Raw genomic sequence first — 17,596 nt, 5'->3', positions numbered from 1 at the left:
GGTCTCAGCCTTGCGCTAATACTCATACATCAAGCTTCCAAGGTCTTCTTGATAAATTTATGCAGGTTAAGGAAGACTACAGGTCCGAAATCTTCATCACCATTGCCTGGATGTTGTGGAATCGTCGCAATGCACTGAGGCTCAATCTCACAGTCCAGCCCATCAACCATATTAGTTCCCTGGCTGGAAGCTATCTTCAAGAATTCCTGGACACTCTGGACCAGACTCCAGCTGCCACGGACCATCCTTTGCCCCAGCAATGGCAGCCACCAGATGAAAGCTCGTTCAAAGCCAACTTCGATGCCGCGGTCTTCAAGAATTCCAACCATGCAGGGATAGGCGTGATCATTCGGGACTGGCGTGGTGAGGCCGTTGGTGCATTATCCATGTCAGTTCCTGCAACGTAGTCAGTCGTGGAGTTAGAAGCCCTTGTCTGTCGTAGAGCGGTGCAATTTGCGGTGGAGCTAGGACTTCAGGATGTCGTGTTTGAAGGTGACTCTCTCCAAGTGATTCAAGCTATCTCACAAGAAACGTTGGATTACTTATCTTATGGTCACATTATTGAGGACATTCGCACCCAAGTTGCTGCAATTTCTTCTCATGATTTTTATTTTAATACTAGGCACTGCAACGTTGTAGCAGATGCTCTAGCCAAAAAAGGCAAGTTCTCTAGAGAGTCTCGGGTTTGGACTGTTTCCCTTCCTGATGACATTGTTTCTCTTGTAGCTTTTGACATTCATTGAGGTTTGTTTTCCTGAATAAAAGCCTAGTCTTCTCACAAACTGGTTTCTCAAAAAAAAAAAAAAATTGATAAAGTTTTTGACGATTAAATAAGATATTTGGGTTCAATTCTCGTCTATATAAAAAATTGATAAAGAATTATCATCAAAAACAGACGTGATAAATTGAAACTCTCTTAACAAAAAAAACTCCCAAATATTTTTATTCTTTGTTATTTTCTATTTTGATTGATTTGTTGCGTATCATTATTAGCAGAGGAAAATTTGAAGCTCTAAAAGACTTTACATGTGATTCATGCATCATGTGATTTCTCATTTGATTAAGTTAATGCATATTATCATTAGCAAAGGAACTTTAAATATTTTTTTAGTTTTACATCACATGTGATACATAACGTGAAGCTTTGGGTTTTGAAACGAATTAGATTAATCAAAATAAGAGTTTTTACATTAACATCACGTGGATTTCTGTATGCCACGTGGCCATGTGCTTTCCTGGGCCGCACTGCCACTAGTACCAAGTACCAACCCCCTTTCCTCCATTAATTTTTTCTTTCTTTCTTGCACCAAATCATTAATTTATTTGGGCAGATCGACGAAAGAGGCAGAGCTTTTGGAAAAAAAGTTGGACCCCCCTAAACTTTATTCAACTTAAAATGGAAAAGACAAAAATGTTCATTTCCATTTTTTGGTATCAAAGGGACCAGCTGAATGGGATAGCAACAATCCAACTATCCAAGCTGGCCATCGACTCGTATGCTGCTCCTTGGCGTTCAATGTTAACCAACGAAACTGGCCCGGCCCACCCTGTCAATCATTATGAGATAGTTGGGTTGGGCTCCATTATGGGTACTGGCCCATTCAATTGGAGTAATGCCAGGGAGAGATCTATTTCCGCACTCTATTTATGTTATGCGTCAACTCTTCATTGAATTCAAGTATTTTATACTGATCAATAAAGTACATGATGACTTACCTTGCATCTGTCACACATTTATCAATACCTCCGTGTACAACCCACCGAGCCCACACACAGCACAACTATAGCAACAAGTCCCCCTACTAAAACCCCACAATACAGAAAACAAGAAGTACATAAACACAAAAATTTCTCAATTATCAAAGTAATGAGTTGTTATTGGTGACTAAAAAAAAAAAATTATAGCAGTGACAAGTTCATATGAGAATTAGTTAAGGCTTGCTAACTTAATTGTTGTGAAAAATATTTAGTTTGTAGCTTGTTAGAAATACTGAATGATTGTATTGTATTTCATAATCAAAGAATATATATGAGTGCCTTTATATATAGGAGGCATATGTGTGCAGTACAAGTAAGCACATGTGTGCGATACAAGTAAAGTGTAGTACTAGTACAAGTACAAATGTGCTATACAAGTAAACTAGCTAGGCCTAAAGCCCATAACATAATATACATTTACAGCCCCCCTCAAACTCAAGGTGGATGTGAGACCAGCTTGAGGTTGTCAACCAAATCACGAGTGCGTTCCTTAGGAAGTGATTTGGTGAAGATATCTGCAAATTGATCTTTGGAGGAGATGGAGAAAAGCTTGAAAGCACCATGGATAAGATGATAACGGATAAAATGACAATCAATCTCAATGTGTTTAGTCCGTTCATGGAAGATATCATTATGAGCAATATGAATGGCACTCTAGTTGTCACAATAAAGGGGAGTAGCAGAGGATTTGGACACACCCAAATCCTTAAGAAGCCATCGTAGCCAAAGGAGCTCAGATGTGGTATTAGCAAGAGCACGATATTCTACTTCAATACTAGAGCGGGCCACGAAAGTTTGTTTCTTACTTCACCAAGAAATCAAGGAAGAACCAAGGAGAAAACAATAACCTGTAGTGGACCTGTGATCAGTGGGATTTCCTGCCCAATCATCATCAGAGAATGCACGAAGTACAAGAGGAGACTGAGCTGAGTAGAAAAAGCCATGGAAGAGAGTGCCCTTCAGGTATCGAAGAATGCGTAAAACTGCAGCATAGTGAGTTGATCATGGAGTAGACAGATACTAGCTTACCTGATGAACAACATAAGAGATGTCTGGACGAGTAACTGTGAGATAAACTAGGCTGCCAACCAATCATCTGTAAAGAGAAGGATTTTACAATGGTTTCCCCCCCAAAGGTGTCAAATGCACATTAAGTTCAACTGGAGTGTCAACAATTTTGCTATCAGTGAGTCCAGCTCGAGACAAAAGGTCAGAAGCATACTTAGCTTGAGTAATATAGAGACCATTTGTGGAATGAGTAATTTCAAGACCTAAGAAATAGCTGAGATGTCCAAGATCTTTCATCTTAAACTGCTGACTGAGAAAATCCTTGAGTTCTTGAATGCCACTGAGGTCATCACCAGTTATGATCATATCATCCACATATAGAAGAAGCAAAATATTACCTTTATTAGTGGGACGAAGAAATAAGGCAGAATCATATGGACTGGCAATGTAACCCAAGCGAAAAATAGTGGAGCTGAACTTAGCAAACCAAACTTGTGGAGCTTGTTTAAGGCCATAAGTGCACATCAAAGGTGACAAACCTTGTTTGATTCAACAAAGAGACCAAGAGGAGGTTGCATATAGACTTCTTCACTCAGATCCCCATTAAGGAATGCATTTTTAACATCCATCTGAAAAAAATTTCATTTACTAGCAGCAGCAGCAACAGCTAAGAGGGCGCGAACAGATGAGATACGAGCTACTAGAGCAAAGGTTTCTTCATAATCAATCCCATACTTCTATGTAAAATTTTTTGCAACAAGACGAGCCTTGTAGCGCTCAATGGACCTATCAGAGTGAGTTCTGATCTTATAGATCCACTTACAACCAACCACAGACTGTCTAGGAGGGAGAGTGACCAGATCTCAAGTATGGTTTTTCGTTAATGCATCAAGTTCCTCTTTCATTGCTGTGCAGGCCGGAAATAAGACTGTTGAGTTTAACCTCACTTGGGCTCACAACTTGTTTATAGGGTGGGCTTTATGATTTCCTACTTTGGGTCGTTCTCGGCACAGAAACTCAAAGTAATATCCCTCATTCCTTCCTCAAATACTGTTTTTGCTTCCTTTTTTCTGAACCCCTTTTTCTTCCCCAACTTCTCCTATTTATAGTTTTAAGTTAGTGGGGAGATCATGATTACTGCCATTGTTAGTGCAATTGAAGGTCCAATATTATCTGTTGTAAGTGGATGTTTAGGTGAAAGTGGAATGCAGCAATTATGGCTTTGGAACTTGGTTCCAATTTAGGTGAATATGCTCGGTAGTGATGTTCCTCGAACTGCCAAGCATCCTATGGTACGTCAGGACAAGATTTCATTGATTGTTCGGGAAATTTATGCCGAGCATAGGTTAGGGCCGAGGCTCAAAACTCGTATTTCGTGAAGGTAGTTTCAAGCAGAACTTAAAGTGATGGGGCCGTGCCATTGGGCCTGAGCCCAGGGCCCATCTGGATCTTGGGACCTCGGTGCCATACATTAGCCCCCCTTTGATTCATACCCGGCTGCAGGGAAGAATCAAGGAGCCGACCGGACCTTTTGGTTTCGAAAGTCCTATGGCCATGGACTCATGCAGTTATGGCTTCTCATTAATGCTCTTCTCAAAAGACGCGCTATTCTGGGGCGCTAGGTGCAGCTGTCATTATTGCCTGACGGTTCGTGAATCGAAGCGGCGCGTGTGTCGGTTATCTTTGGCATTCGCAGGGGCTTTCATGAATCGTGCCCATTTATTGCTTGATTAAACGTTCCCATGCCCTCTTCTGCTCCTATAAATAGCTCTCTTCAGAACGTTCTTTCACTTTTTCCACCTCTGATTTCTTGAGCATACTTTCTGCCGATCACTTCTTTGTGCGCTTACTCACCAGCCCAGAGTTCCTTTCTCCCTTAGAACCCAAAGTAAGTTCTCTTCCATTTCCTATCCCTTCAACTTTTTTCTTCGAGTTCCCTTTCATAGTATTAAGTTTCAAAAATGGGTTACTCTTATCTCCTAGAGGCCCCGGCTGCCTTGGCCACCTTTAGGCAAAAGTTTAATGTTCCCGATGACGTGGAAATGACTTACTGCCATAAGAGCGAAATCGCTCTCCATCGAAGGCATGGTACAGCCTTTTTTCCTTTAATGGAAATTCTAGAGGGCTAGGTTAGGTTCCCCGTAGATCCCCTTTTGATAAACACACTTAGGTACTACGGGCTGTGTCCCGACCAGTTTCTCCACAACTTTTACCGGGTAGTTAGCTACGTTAGTAGGTTGAACCACACCTTTGATTTACAGTTAGATTACCATGATGTTAACCACATGTATAGTCTCTGTGGGAACAAAGCCTCCAACTTTTACCTAAAAACTAGAGATAATCGGGTACGGCTGATATCATGCCTACCTTACTCGAATAGGAACTCGGTCGGGGAGTTTGTTCGGGTGCGTGGCAACTGGTTTGCCGGGGAGGTCCCTTGCCCTCTTTCACGGCATGAAGTGGGTTCGTACCAATCTCTTGACTTAACCGTTTTCCCCCGCCCTCCTTTTTTCCTTTTATTTCCTTTTTACTGAAGTAGATTTTCGTTATCGGATATTGATATAACATTTGTTCTTTTGCAGATGACAAAGTGTTCATTCCGGACATCAGAACAATCCACGTCAAAGACTTAAACTTCATCCTCCGTTCCGAGGTATTCATGCACTAGGACGGACAGCTCTGAGCCTCGCACCTGATTCTCGAAGTAGAGCCCGTTTGTTCCACCTGGCAGTTCCTTTAAACAGGCGCTATTGGTTGAAAGTCCATTTTTGTCGTACATCGACGTTCGGTATGCAAATTTTCTGCCACCGAAGCTCACGACTAGAGAGGCGAGGGAGTTCGGAAAGTGCTACACCTGCTCGGACGAGCTAGCTCTTTTGCGGGACGAGTTTGCGGAGTGTGTGTCTCGGCGTCTTCGAGAGTTAGCTCACGAGGCTATTCAAGAAGAGGCCTTTATTTAAGAGCAAGCTCAGCCCGAGAACCCTATTGCGGAGGCCGAGCATCCTGTGCCTGAAGCGACCAACTTGTCGGCTGCAGATACCCATCTCGGCGAAGACATGGTGACTAGGAGGGTCATGACCATCGATCGTTTCGTGCCTGGTGCATGACAACCCACCCAACCCCCACCATCTTAGGGTAGAAGCCAAGTGCCTCCCCCTCCACCCTTTTCTCACGCTGGACGGGCTTGGAAAAAACAGAAGGTTGCCGATCAACTGTCTACGGGTCTGAGAGACGTAGCTGTCCAGACTCCTCCCCGGCCAACAGGAGGTATCGTCATTCACGAGCCGTAAACCCAGGTCGGGCCTGGCGTTGCGTCCTCCTCCCAAGCCGCACCAGCGTGGAAACCTAAGTTTTTGCTGGACGACAAGCCTCTGCCTTCGACTGCCTGTGTGCGGATGTGGGAGAAAGGCAAGGGTGGTCGCATTGCTCAGACCCTGGCCGAGGGTCTTCTTCTTCCCGACGACGTGCATGCTTTTAAGGACGGGTTGAAGGAGTCCGTGGGGCACCCGTTAGAGTGGTATACTATTGCGGTAATTCTTTGTTCGTCTATTACTTCCCATTAATTTCTTTTAATTTCAGTACTAACTTCTGTGTTTGTCAGGCTGCTCAACTGGCTCACATACCGGCCAGCCGTGCAAAGGATCTTGCCGAAGAGGTCGATCGTGAGAAGGGGGCGTTGGAGTTAGCTGCCAAAACGGCGAAGGAAAAACTGAAGACAGCTGAATCTGCCGAGAAGAAGGCTGTTGCCGCGGAAAAAAAATAGAGCGTTGGCGGAGAAGAGGTGCTCGAAGCTCTTGGCTAAGCAGAGCGAAACAGACGTGAAGCTGGCTGAAGCGATTAGCCTAAACACCTCCCAAGCCGAGGAACTTACCGACCTAAGGGCAACTTTGGAGGCCTGTGAGCAGAAATGGTATAACGAAGGGTTTGTCGATGCCGAGAGATCTGCGGAACCGGTGGTGGCCCAAGCTCGAAGGCTGGGTTTTGAGGCTGGGTGGTTTACCACCCTACAAGCTCTAGGCGTTCCTGAGGATTCCCCCTTGAGAGACCCCGGCCAGATTCCCTTTCCGAGCCCCGTTTCTGCTGTGCAGGAGCCAACTGTGCCCGCCGAGGAGGAAGAAACAGCAAGCATGAGGGAGCTAGTGGAACAGATTGATGCTCATGCAAAGCCGGATAAGATGGAAGCCACCAGCATCCTGACTGTACAAGACTTACTCGGTGAGGACCTACATTTTCCCGTGACCGACCAGCGGCAGCACGAAGTGACAGATCCAGATAGGCCTTCCTCCTGATTAAGTTACTTGCCGTCCAGCTCATTTCATGTTTTTTCTTCTTTTTACAGCATTTTTTATTTTATTTTGTTATTGGTTTATTTACCTATGTCACCGGGTTGTGGTGGCTAAAAAATTTCCTTATTTCACGGGGATGACCCGTAAACGGTTGCCGAGTTTTGGCGATGAGATATTAATCCTGCTTTTAACTTTTTAAATGATTTTCTGTTCGTTGCGTGTTTTCTTGGATTATGTCTGCAAGCGTTTCATTTTGACCTTCTGTGCCACCTTTCTTTATCTATTTTTGTGGTTACTTCTTCTTTAGTAAGTTGGGCTGGGAGCTGCCTGCATGGTGGGTTAGTTTCCCTGATTGTAAATGGCATGATGCCTCGAAACCTAGTGCAGGGTTCTCTCTTGCTCGGCGATTTTGGATGATCGGAGAATGAAATTGCAGTCCTTAATGTTTGTAAGGGTGTTAAGGTTTCCACCTGCTCAGCGATTTTGATCGAACCGAGGATGAGGTTTCTGTCCTTAGAGTTTTTTTCTTTTTGTAACGATAAGGTTTCCACCTGCTCGGCGATTTTGATCGAACCGAGGATGAGGCTTCTGTCCTTAGAGTTTTTTTTTTTTTTTTTTTTTTTTTTTTTTTTTTTTTTTTCTTCTTACAACATTTTTTATTTTATTTGTACAAAACATGCAATTTTCTTAAAGTGCAATGACGGAATCAAAAACAGCGTAGACAAGTAACTTCATCATTAACTTGATTTTAGCAAAGTACAAAGTTTTGACTTACATTTCAGTGTATGGATGATCACGGATAAAACTTCTTTAGGTTGTGGACATTCCATGGCCGGGGGAGTGGCCTCTCGTCAAGGTCTTCCAGGTAGTAAGCCCCTGCACCGGCAATGGCGGTGATTCTGTACAGTCCTTCCCATGTTTAAGCAAACTTGCCTGCAGCCACGTCTCACATGTTTCCCACGACCTTCCTTAGCACTAATTCTCTAGCGCTGAATTCCCTACCCTTTATATCTTGGTTGTATCTCTGGGCAAGTTTCTGCTGATACTCCGCGAGCCGTATGGTTGCTGCCTCTCGGCATTCTTCTAACCAGTCTAAGCGCTCCATCATCAGGTCGGCGTTCTGGACGGGGTCAAATCCTGCGACCCGTGCACTGCACAAACTCACTTTGGTTGGTACCACAGCCTCCGCCCCATATGTCAAAGAGAAAAGGGTCTCACTTGTGGATCTTCTGGGAATCGTACTGTAAGCCCATAAAATGTTAGGTAGCTCTTCAACCCACCTCCCCTTTACCTCGTCCAGCCTCCTCTTTAACCTGTTCAAAATCATCTTGTTCACTGCCTCAGCTTGGCCGTTGCTTTGAGGGTATGCCGGAGTTGAATACTTGTTCTTAACGCTGAGATCGCCGCAGAAGGCCTGGAAAACTTTACTATCGAACTGTAGCCCATTGTCTGATACCAGTGAGTTCGGCACCCCAAACCTTGTGACTATGTTTTTCCATACAAACTTTTTCACGTCGATATCCCTGATATTGGCCAAGGCCTCAGCTTCCGCCCACTTCGTGAAATAATCAACTGCCACCAATACAAAACGGCGGTTACCTGTTGCTCGGGGAAAAGGGTCGAGGATGTCCAGCCCCCATTGTGCAAACGGCTATGGACTGCTGACGGGGTTTAGAAGACCTGCTGGCTGGTGGATCAGAGGGGCGTGTTTTTGGCATTGTTCACACCTCCAGACATATTCCGAGGCATCCTTTTGCATCTGTGGCCACCAAAACCCCTAGGTCATCGCACTGTGTGCTAAAGAACGCCCCCCAACATGGCCACCACACACTCCGTCATGCAGCTCGGACAGAAGTTCGTTTACTTTCTCGGGATGAAGGCATAAAAGGTAAGGGCCTGCGAAAGACCTCCAGTACAATTTGCGATCTGCCGACAGCCAGTACTGGGGAGCCACCCGACGAATCTTTTTAGCCTCCTTTTCATCGTCCGGAACTTTATCCTCGGTTAAGAAATCTATGATCTGGTTCATCCAGCACGGATTGGTCACTGATACCATAGCCACCTCAACCCTGGCTGGGTTATAATTATTTTTCACATCGATACTTGGCTCCCTTATAAGCTCTATTTTGACGAGCCGAGGAGTATCCTCGGTAGCGGATGAGGCCAACGTGGCCAATGAGTCGGCATGTCTGTTTTGTGCCCAACCTACCTGGGCCACCTTCACTGTCCCAAATTGGCTAATGATTTGCTTAGCTGTACTCAAATAGGCTTTCATCCGAGAGTCCCGAGCTTCAAAGCTTCCTATGATCTGATAAACTACCAGCCGAGAGTCTGAATAAATCTCCACATCATTCGCGCCCAGATGCAATACGGCCCTCAATCCGGCTAGAAAGGCCTCGTATTCGGTTTCGTTGTTTGAGGCTTTGAATCCCAATCTGAAGGAGTGTTCTAGTCGTATGCCCTCCGGGGTGATTATGACAATATTAGCTCCGGCCCCTATAGCATTCGATGCGCCGTCTACAAACACCTTCCATGGACGACTTTCTGCATTACAGATTATCTTCCCGTCGTTCTTAGGGGTGAATTCTGCAATGAAATCAACAAGAACCTGTCCCTTCATCAAGCTTCGTGGCCGGTACCTTATGTCGAACAAACCCAACCAGGTTCCCCCACTTGGCTATTCGGCTCGTGAAGTCCGATTTTTTTAACAATGACTGCAGGGGATACTCGGTGAGGACGAATACCGTATGAGCCTGAAAGTAATGCGACAACTTCCTCATGGCGTGCACCAGTGCCAATACTAACTTCTCTAGGGGCAGGTATCTCGTCTCGGCATCTACTAAGGTTTTGTTAATGTAATACACTGACTGCTGTACTCCTTGGTCTCTTAGTAACACAGCACTCACGGCGTGGTTGGACACCGAGAGGTACATAAACAAATCCTCCCTGGACTCCAGGGCCATTAACATGGGCGCTTTTGCCAAATATTCCTTCAGATCTCGAAAAGCCTTGTCACATTCCTCGTCCCACTGAAACCCCTTCCACTTCTTCAGAAGTTGATAAAACGGTCTGCAGCGATCGGCAAATTTGGAGATGAATCGGTTTAGGGCGGCTAACATCCCGGTTAGCACTTGTACTTCCTTGGGATTGCTCGGTGGTCTGAGGCGATTCACGGCCTCTATTTGGTCGGGGTTGGCCTTTATCCCCCGAGTAGAAATCAGATAACTCAAGAACTTGCCAGCCCCCACACCGAAAGTACACTTCTCAGCGTTCAGGCGCAACTTATGCTGCCGAAGTATCTCAAACACTCCCCAGAGGTCTTCCGTATGTTGCGACTCCTTTCTGCTCTTTACCACCATGTCGTCAATGTATACTTCCACTGTGCACCCAATTTTCTCTCGAAACATCCTCATCATCATTTGCTGGTACGTGGCTCCGGCGTTCTTCAATCCAAACGGCATGACTTCGTAGTGATAGTTTGCACTCGGGGAGATAAATGCTGTCTTTTCTCGATCCTCCGGCACCAAGGCAATCTGGTGATACCCCTGGAAAACATCCAAGAAGCTCATCCTCGGGTGCCCATAAGTGGCGTCTACTAATTGATCAATCTTGGGCATTGGGAATGGATCCTTGGGACATGCCCAATTTAAGTCTGTGAAATCCACACAAACTCTCTATTTACCGTTCTTTTTCTTTACTACCACCGTATTTGCTAACCATTTCGGGAAGAATATTTCTCTTATCACTCTTGCCTCCTTCAGCCTCTAGACTTCCAAGTTTACCGCGTCAACATGCTTCTTTGATGCTCTTCTCCGTTTTTGCTTTTTCGGGGGGAATGATGGGTCTACGTTAAGCTTGTGGACAATGAACTCGGGATCTACGCCGGGCACTTTACACGGATTCCAGGCAAAAACATCCACATTTTGCAAAAGGAACAACAACATCTCTACCTTTTCTCGGTCATTCATGTTTGTGCCTATCTGGAAATACCTGTCAGTGTCTGGAAAAATTCTAACCTTCAAAACCTCCTTGGCAACGTCCGCCCCCGTTTCCCCTCGGGGCTTCTGTAATTGCTATAAAGTTTCTTTTTCGGTGACCTCCGCTTGTCCAATCTGTTCGCTCTTCCATCTGACCGCGGCGACAAGACACTGCCTAGCCACTCGTTGGTTCCCTCGTACCACGACGACTTCATACTCGATGGGAAATTTGACTTTCACGTGTAGGGTGGACGGAACGGCCTTCATTGCGTGAATCCACGGCCTTCCCAGGATTGCAGTGTACGGTGAGAATAATCGGACTACTATAAAGGTCACTATTACTTCCTTGCCTTCCATGTCCACCGAGAGAGAAATATGTCCTTCGGGAATCACGACTCTTCCATCAAACAAGACCAGCGGCGTATCATACTTCACTAAATCCTGACTCTTCAATCCGAGCCCTTCGAACAGATCCAGGTACATTACGTCAGCTCCACTTCCTTGGTCTATCATCACTCTTTTCACCAAGAACCCGCTTATCCAAGCTGTTACTACCAACGCATCATCATGAGGTTGGATCGTCCCCTCCAAGTCTTCCTCACTGAAAGAGATGGTCAGCCGACCAACTTTCATCCCTTTCTCGGCTGATTCTCCCTCCGCGTAGGCCACTGTCAGTACTCCCTTAGCTGCTGCCGTACCTTTCGGGGCAGCGTGGATGACTTCGATCACTCCCAGCGGTGGTGGGAGGGGATTCATTTTTTGCTGAACACCCTGGCCGGCCTCCCGGTCTACGGAGTCCACTACGAACTCTTTCAGATACCCTGCTTTTACTAGCTGCTCGAGATGATCTTTTAGCACCCGACACTGCTCGGTGGTGTGCCCTTTATCCCTATGGTATGTGCAGTACAAGTTTTGATTCCTCCGAGAGGGGTCACCCTCCATCTTGTTCGGCCACCTGAAGAACGATTCATTCTTAATCCGATTTAGAATTTTGTGCACAGGCTCCTTGAACGCCACATTAACTCTTTCAATTTGCGCCTCTGGTTCCTGCATCCTGAAATCTTTTTTCGGTCTTGTCGGAATAATGCCCTGCCGAGATCTTCCGAGTAATGGGGCTTTCCCCTTATTTAGCAGTCGATCATCTTCCAGGCGCTTATACTCCTCAATGCGTCTCATAAGTTGCCTCATATCCTCGGGAGGTCTTTTCGTCAACGACTCCCATAGTTCAGAATCCTCGGGGAGCCCCATCCTGAAGGTGCTTGTTGCTATCTTTTCATTTTCTCCACTGATCTCGTTGTAGAGTTCCCAGTACCGGTTGGCGTAACTCCGAAGGGTTTCACCGACCCTCATCTTTATGGAAAGTAGCGCATCCACCGGCTGCGGTACTCGGCTGCATGTCACAAATCTACTGCCGAACTCTTGGATTAGCTCGGCAAAGCTGCAAATGGAACCTTTTCATAACCCATTAAACCATCTCAGGGCCATGGAGCTGAGACTAGAGGGGAATACCTTACATATCAACACATCATTGTGTGCATGCAAGGACATCATGTGGATATAATGACTGACATGCTCCACAGGGTCTGTCTTCCCATCGTAGGAATTGAATGGTGGTTGTGTAAATCGACTCGGCATAGGGGCCCATTCAATTTCATCGGAGAATGGTGACCGAGTAGCCCTTCGTAAGGCTCGGCTCATGGCGTCCATGGCAGTATTGTGGGTTCGCCATTCCTCTGGCGAATCCAATCCTCGGTCGTCATATCCATGCGAACGTGAACGGTTCCGGCGACGATGTGTCTCTCGGGAGTGTGAGTGATTCCTGCGCCGGCGTGATTCTCGAGAGGGTGATCGATTTTGGAATTGTTGGGTACCGGATTGTCTAGAGTCCTCTTCGCCTCGATTTCCCGTGCTATCATCTCTCCTTTGCCGGTGGTTTCGGTCCCTTTCTTGGCGTCGACCCCTTGCTTCCAGCTCTAGATCCATTACCAGTCTATGCAACCGCTCCAGCTCTCGGTCCCTATCATCATACTGCCCGTGTCCTGAGACACCCGACATTGTTCGGTGGGTCTGGTCCGATCCTTCTCCCAGGCCAGACTCTTCCTCTCCTTACAGACGCTCCATATCTTCGCGTCCTTTCTGTCTTCTTTCCCGCCACGTGGATCCCCGAGAAGATCCTACCAAACCGCTGTGGGCGCGCCCTCCCGAATGCCCCTCGGACATTTCCCTTGTTTGAGTCTCAGTCGAACCACAGCTTCGTAGGAGAGCCCCACGGTGGGCACCAATTGTGCAGGCCGAAAATGAGACTGTTGGGCTTAACCTCACTTGGACTCACAACTTATTTATAGGGTGGGCTTTAGGATTTCCTATTTTGGGTCGTTCTCAGCATAGAAACTTAAAGTAATATCCCTCCTTCCTTCCTCAAATACTGTTTTTGCTTCCTTTTTTCTGAACCCCTTTTTCTTCCCCAACTTCTCCTATTTATAGTTCTAAGTTAGTGGGGAGATCATGATTACTGCCATTGTTAGTGCAATTGAAAGTCCAATATTATCTGTTGAAAGTGGATGTTTAGGTGAGAGTGGAATGCAGCGATTATGGGTTTGGAACTTGGTTCCAAATCAGGTGAATATGCTTAGTAGTGATGTTCCCTGAATTGCTGAGCATCCTATGGTACGTCCGGACAAGATTTCATTGATTGTTCGGGAAATTTATGCCGAGCATAGGTTAGGGCCGAGGCTCAAAACTCGTATTTTGTGAAGGTAGTTTCAAGCAGAACTTAAAGTGATGGGGCCATGCCATTGGGCCTGAGCCCAGGGCCCATCTGGGTCTTGGGACCTCGGTGCTGTACAATTGCAATCTGCCATAAAGGGTCAGTGGAGGCCTCATGATAGGTCTGAGGCTCGTGAAGAGTAGTAAGGGCAGTGTAACAATGATAATCAAGTAAATGTAGAGGAATGGATCTTACCTAGGTTGAGTGGCGAAGTGGAATGTCTTGTAGAGGATCTTCAAGTGGAGTAGGAGCAGGGGACCCAGGCTCAAGGTGAGGTAGCTCGTCATCAACCTGTTCATCTTTGACCTATCTAGGAGAAGCATAAAAAATATTTGGAGAGAAGTTCAAAGGAGGATCAAAAGTTTTTGTAGAAGGAACAAGAGACTCATCTGGAAAGATTTCTAAAACAGAGGAGGTAGTTAGGGAAGAACGAAAGTGAGAAAGTTCAATAAACAATTGGTGTTCCCAAAAGACAACATTACGAGAAACACGAAGACGATGAGAGACAGGATCAAAACACCTATACCCTTTTTGAGTTTCACCATAACCAAGGAAACAACAAAGTCTAGATCGAGGCTCAAGTTTGTTGTGCTCATGAGGTTAAAGGAGAATGAAACAGGCAGATCCAAAGGAGCGAAGATGATGATAGTCAGGGGGTAACCCAAACAGATGCTCATACGAAGTCTGATTATGGGTGACAGTGCTTGGAATGTGATTAATCGCATGAACAGCATGAAGAGCAGCTTCACCCCAAAATGGGGCAGGAACTTTGGCAGAAAGAAGAAGAGCACGAACAGTGTCAAGAATATGACGAAATTTTCTTTCAACTTGATCATTTTGCTGAGAGGTACCTGGACAAGTTAGATTATGTACAGTGCCATAGGAATGTAACAGAGCTTGAAACGCATATTGAGTATATTCAAGAGCATTATCAGATCGAAAAGTTTTGATACGTTTGGAGAATTGTGTTTCAACCATTTTTGCAAAGTTACTGTATATTGGTAAAATTTCAGAATGCGATTTCATAGGAAAGATCCAACTATAACAAGAATAATCATCAATAAAAATAACAAAATATCGAGATCCACCAATACTAGCAACAGGAGAAGGTCCCCAAACATCAAAATGAATTAACTCAAAAATACTATTAGAAATGGATTCACTGTTATTAAAAGGCAAGACTGGTTGTTTTCCTAACTGACATGAAGTATAATCAAAATTGTCTTTGGACATAGAACCTAACAGACCCTTAAAAGCTAGCTGTTGTACCCAAGAAGATGGTGCATGACCAAGACAAGAATGCCAAAGTGCGAGAGATGGTAAGGAAGAAACTGCAGTAGTTGCAGTAATAACAGAAATAGGAGCAACAGGTGGAAGATGAAGATTGTCCACGGGAAACATACGCCAAACTCTAGGACTGGTCCCAAGCTCCTACCCCATCCTCGGATCTTGCATAATGCACCCAGAATAGTAAAAAATAAGACGATAACCTAGTTCAGCTAATTGTCCCATAGAACACAAATTATAGGATAGGTCAGGTACATGGAAGACTCCAGGAATAGAGAGGTTAGAGGTCGAAACAAAACCTACGAGCAGCCTGAGCTATGATCTCTTGTAGTTTAGTAGGGGAGAGGTTGATAGTGGATCCAGAAGATTGGGACTCAGCTAAAATGGAAGCCATCGGCGGAGTAGGCTCAATGTTAGCAACAGCAGCAGTAGATTTTTTGCGACGGTAACAAATCTCAATGGTGTGGCCAGGACGCTTGCAATAATTGCAAAAGTTTTTGTTAGTTTGCTTGCGACGATTGCTAGAGCCAGAGGAATCACCTGATTATTGAGGTTGCTCTATAAGTGGAGGAGTAATAGCCAAAACATTGAGCTTATTCTGAGCTTGAAGGGTTGCAAGACGAGATTCTTCTCTAACCAACTCGTTCACAGCAGTATCAAGAGAAGGAGCAGTACTGCGATTTAAGAGTTGTCCTCGAATGGGCTCAAAGTCTTGTGAAGTGACATCAGGAATTCATAGAGATGAAATTCATCTCTAATGGAAGCATATTGCTGAGCATGCCCAAGTTGGATCAGAAAGGTCAATTTGGTCCCAAATGAAGCAAAATTGATCATAGTAGTCATTGATGGATTGCCTTGGTTCTTGCCTGAGTTGATGCAATTCAACCACTAACTGATATTTCATGGATCCGTGAGTAGTGGAGTACCTTTTGGCCAACATATCCCATGCTGATTTTGCATCATCAAAGCTGCTCAACAGATTGGAGATGAAGGGAATGGAAGTGTTCCGAATCCATGTGAGGATCATGTGGTTATGACTATCCCATTCAATCATGCGACCAAGGAAGGAAGCATCTTCTTCACTTGCTCCCTTGATAGGAATGGTGACTGCACCAGTACAGTAATGTCAGAGTATGCGACCCTTAAGAAAACTGTGCATAGTTTGAAACCAAGATAAGTAATTCTTGTTCCCCTCCAATATAGTATTGATGGGGCAAGGAAGAAAAAAAATCCTTTTTATCCATTTAGAGACACAATATGCAAAAACAGACTGAAAAAATGAAATCTACGCAAAAAACTGGGTAAGGAGAACCTGGACTGTAAAAGTCAACCCTGAAGAAAAGTCAACAGTCAAGTCAACGGCTGGTCAAAGTCAACGGTCAACGGTCAGTAGATGACGTGGCAATGACGTCAGCAGATGACTGGATGTTGACGTAGCTAGGGCTGACGTGGCGTAGATGACGTCAAGGGTGACGTCAGTGTGAACTGAGGATGGCATGTGGGGCGATGATGCAGAAACTTCGGCGGCACGTGAGGGCGCATGCTGGCTCCGATGACTGCGAGGCTTTCACCGACGGGTAGATCGGTTCAAGATGATCTCAGTGATACCTCTAGAAATGTAATTGGAGCAATATTCGCGGCGGGATGACATGTGCAGTGATCTGTGCGGTGTTGGACTCCTCAACAACAGCGGCTGCAGGTTCGGAACCTGAAGACAATGGCTAGAAGACGTCGAAGGTTCAACGGCGAGAGGCTACGACGACTGTTGTGATGGTGGAAGCGATGTTGAGAGTGGAGTAACATCAATAAAGACAAGACTGCTAAGAAAAGGTCAGAGCAATGGCTCTGATACCATATTAAAAATATTGAATGATTGTATTGTATTTCATAATCAAAGAATATACATGAGTGCCTTTATATATAGGATGCATATATGTGCAGTACAAGTAAGCATATGTGTGTGGTACAAGTAAAGTGTAGTACAAGTACAAATACAAGTGTGCTATATAGGTAAACTAGCTGGGCCTACAGCCCATAACATAATATACATTAACATAGCTCATACAAAGAATCTCATTTTAACCCCCCCAATCTAACCACTCCCAACTACTTGTTATTTGAAGAAACCATCCATTTGATTGATATTTTTAACAAAAAGGAAAAGATGTGATAACAAATCTAGCCTTTTAATAGATTTTCAAATAGCTATCTCAAATTCAAACTGATTACATCTCGCTTCTCCTCTCGAGAATTTCATAATCAAATCTTCATTTCATGTTCACTCTAGATTTTCCTCTTTGTTTCTCTCTACTTTGGATTAAAAAAAAAAAAAAAAAAAAAAAAAAAAAAAAAGAAGAAGAAGAAGGTCTTGGGAGAAAATCCTCTCCCACCTTACTATCTTTCCACTTAATTTTCTTCTTTATCAAAAATGGAAAATAAGAACTCTCACATTTTATTTCCCCTCATTTTTCATCTTCCTAAGAAAAGGAAAATTATGGATTCAAGTTGGTCAC

At 44.9% G+C, this 17,596-nt stretch overlaps 1 protein-coding gene across 1 annotated transcript; it reads right to left on the bottom strand.

The window, feature by feature from the left end:
• Window positions 1–11,125: 11,125 nt before the first annotated feature.
• On the bottom strand, window positions 11,126–12,277 carry LOC115949882. Its single transcript, XM_031067147.1, has one exon. The coding sequence runs from the start codon at window positions 12,275–12,277 to the stop codon at window positions 11,126–11,128; it is 1,152 nt and encodes a 383-aa protein (XP_030923007.1).
• Window positions 12,278–17,596: the final 5,319 nt, after the last annotated feature.

Source organism: Quercus lobata, chromosome 6 (genome assembly GCF_001633185.2).
Source record: "Quercus lobata isolate SW786 chromosome 6, ValleyOak3.0 Primary Assembly, whole genome shotgun sequence".
Taxonomy (NCBI): domain Eukaryota; kingdom Viridiplantae; phylum Streptophyta; class Magnoliopsida; order Fagales; family Fagaceae; genus Quercus; species Quercus lobata.
The sequence above is the reverse complement of the archived record's forward strand: the minus strand, read 5'-3'. Positions and strand labels throughout refer to the sequence as shown.

What these genes read in the sequence shown, in the direction of transcription:
- LOC115949882 (XM_031067147.1), bottom strand. Translation starts at nt 12,277, where the DNA reads ATGGGGCTCCCCGAGGATTCTGAACTATGGGAGTCGTTGACGAAAAGA.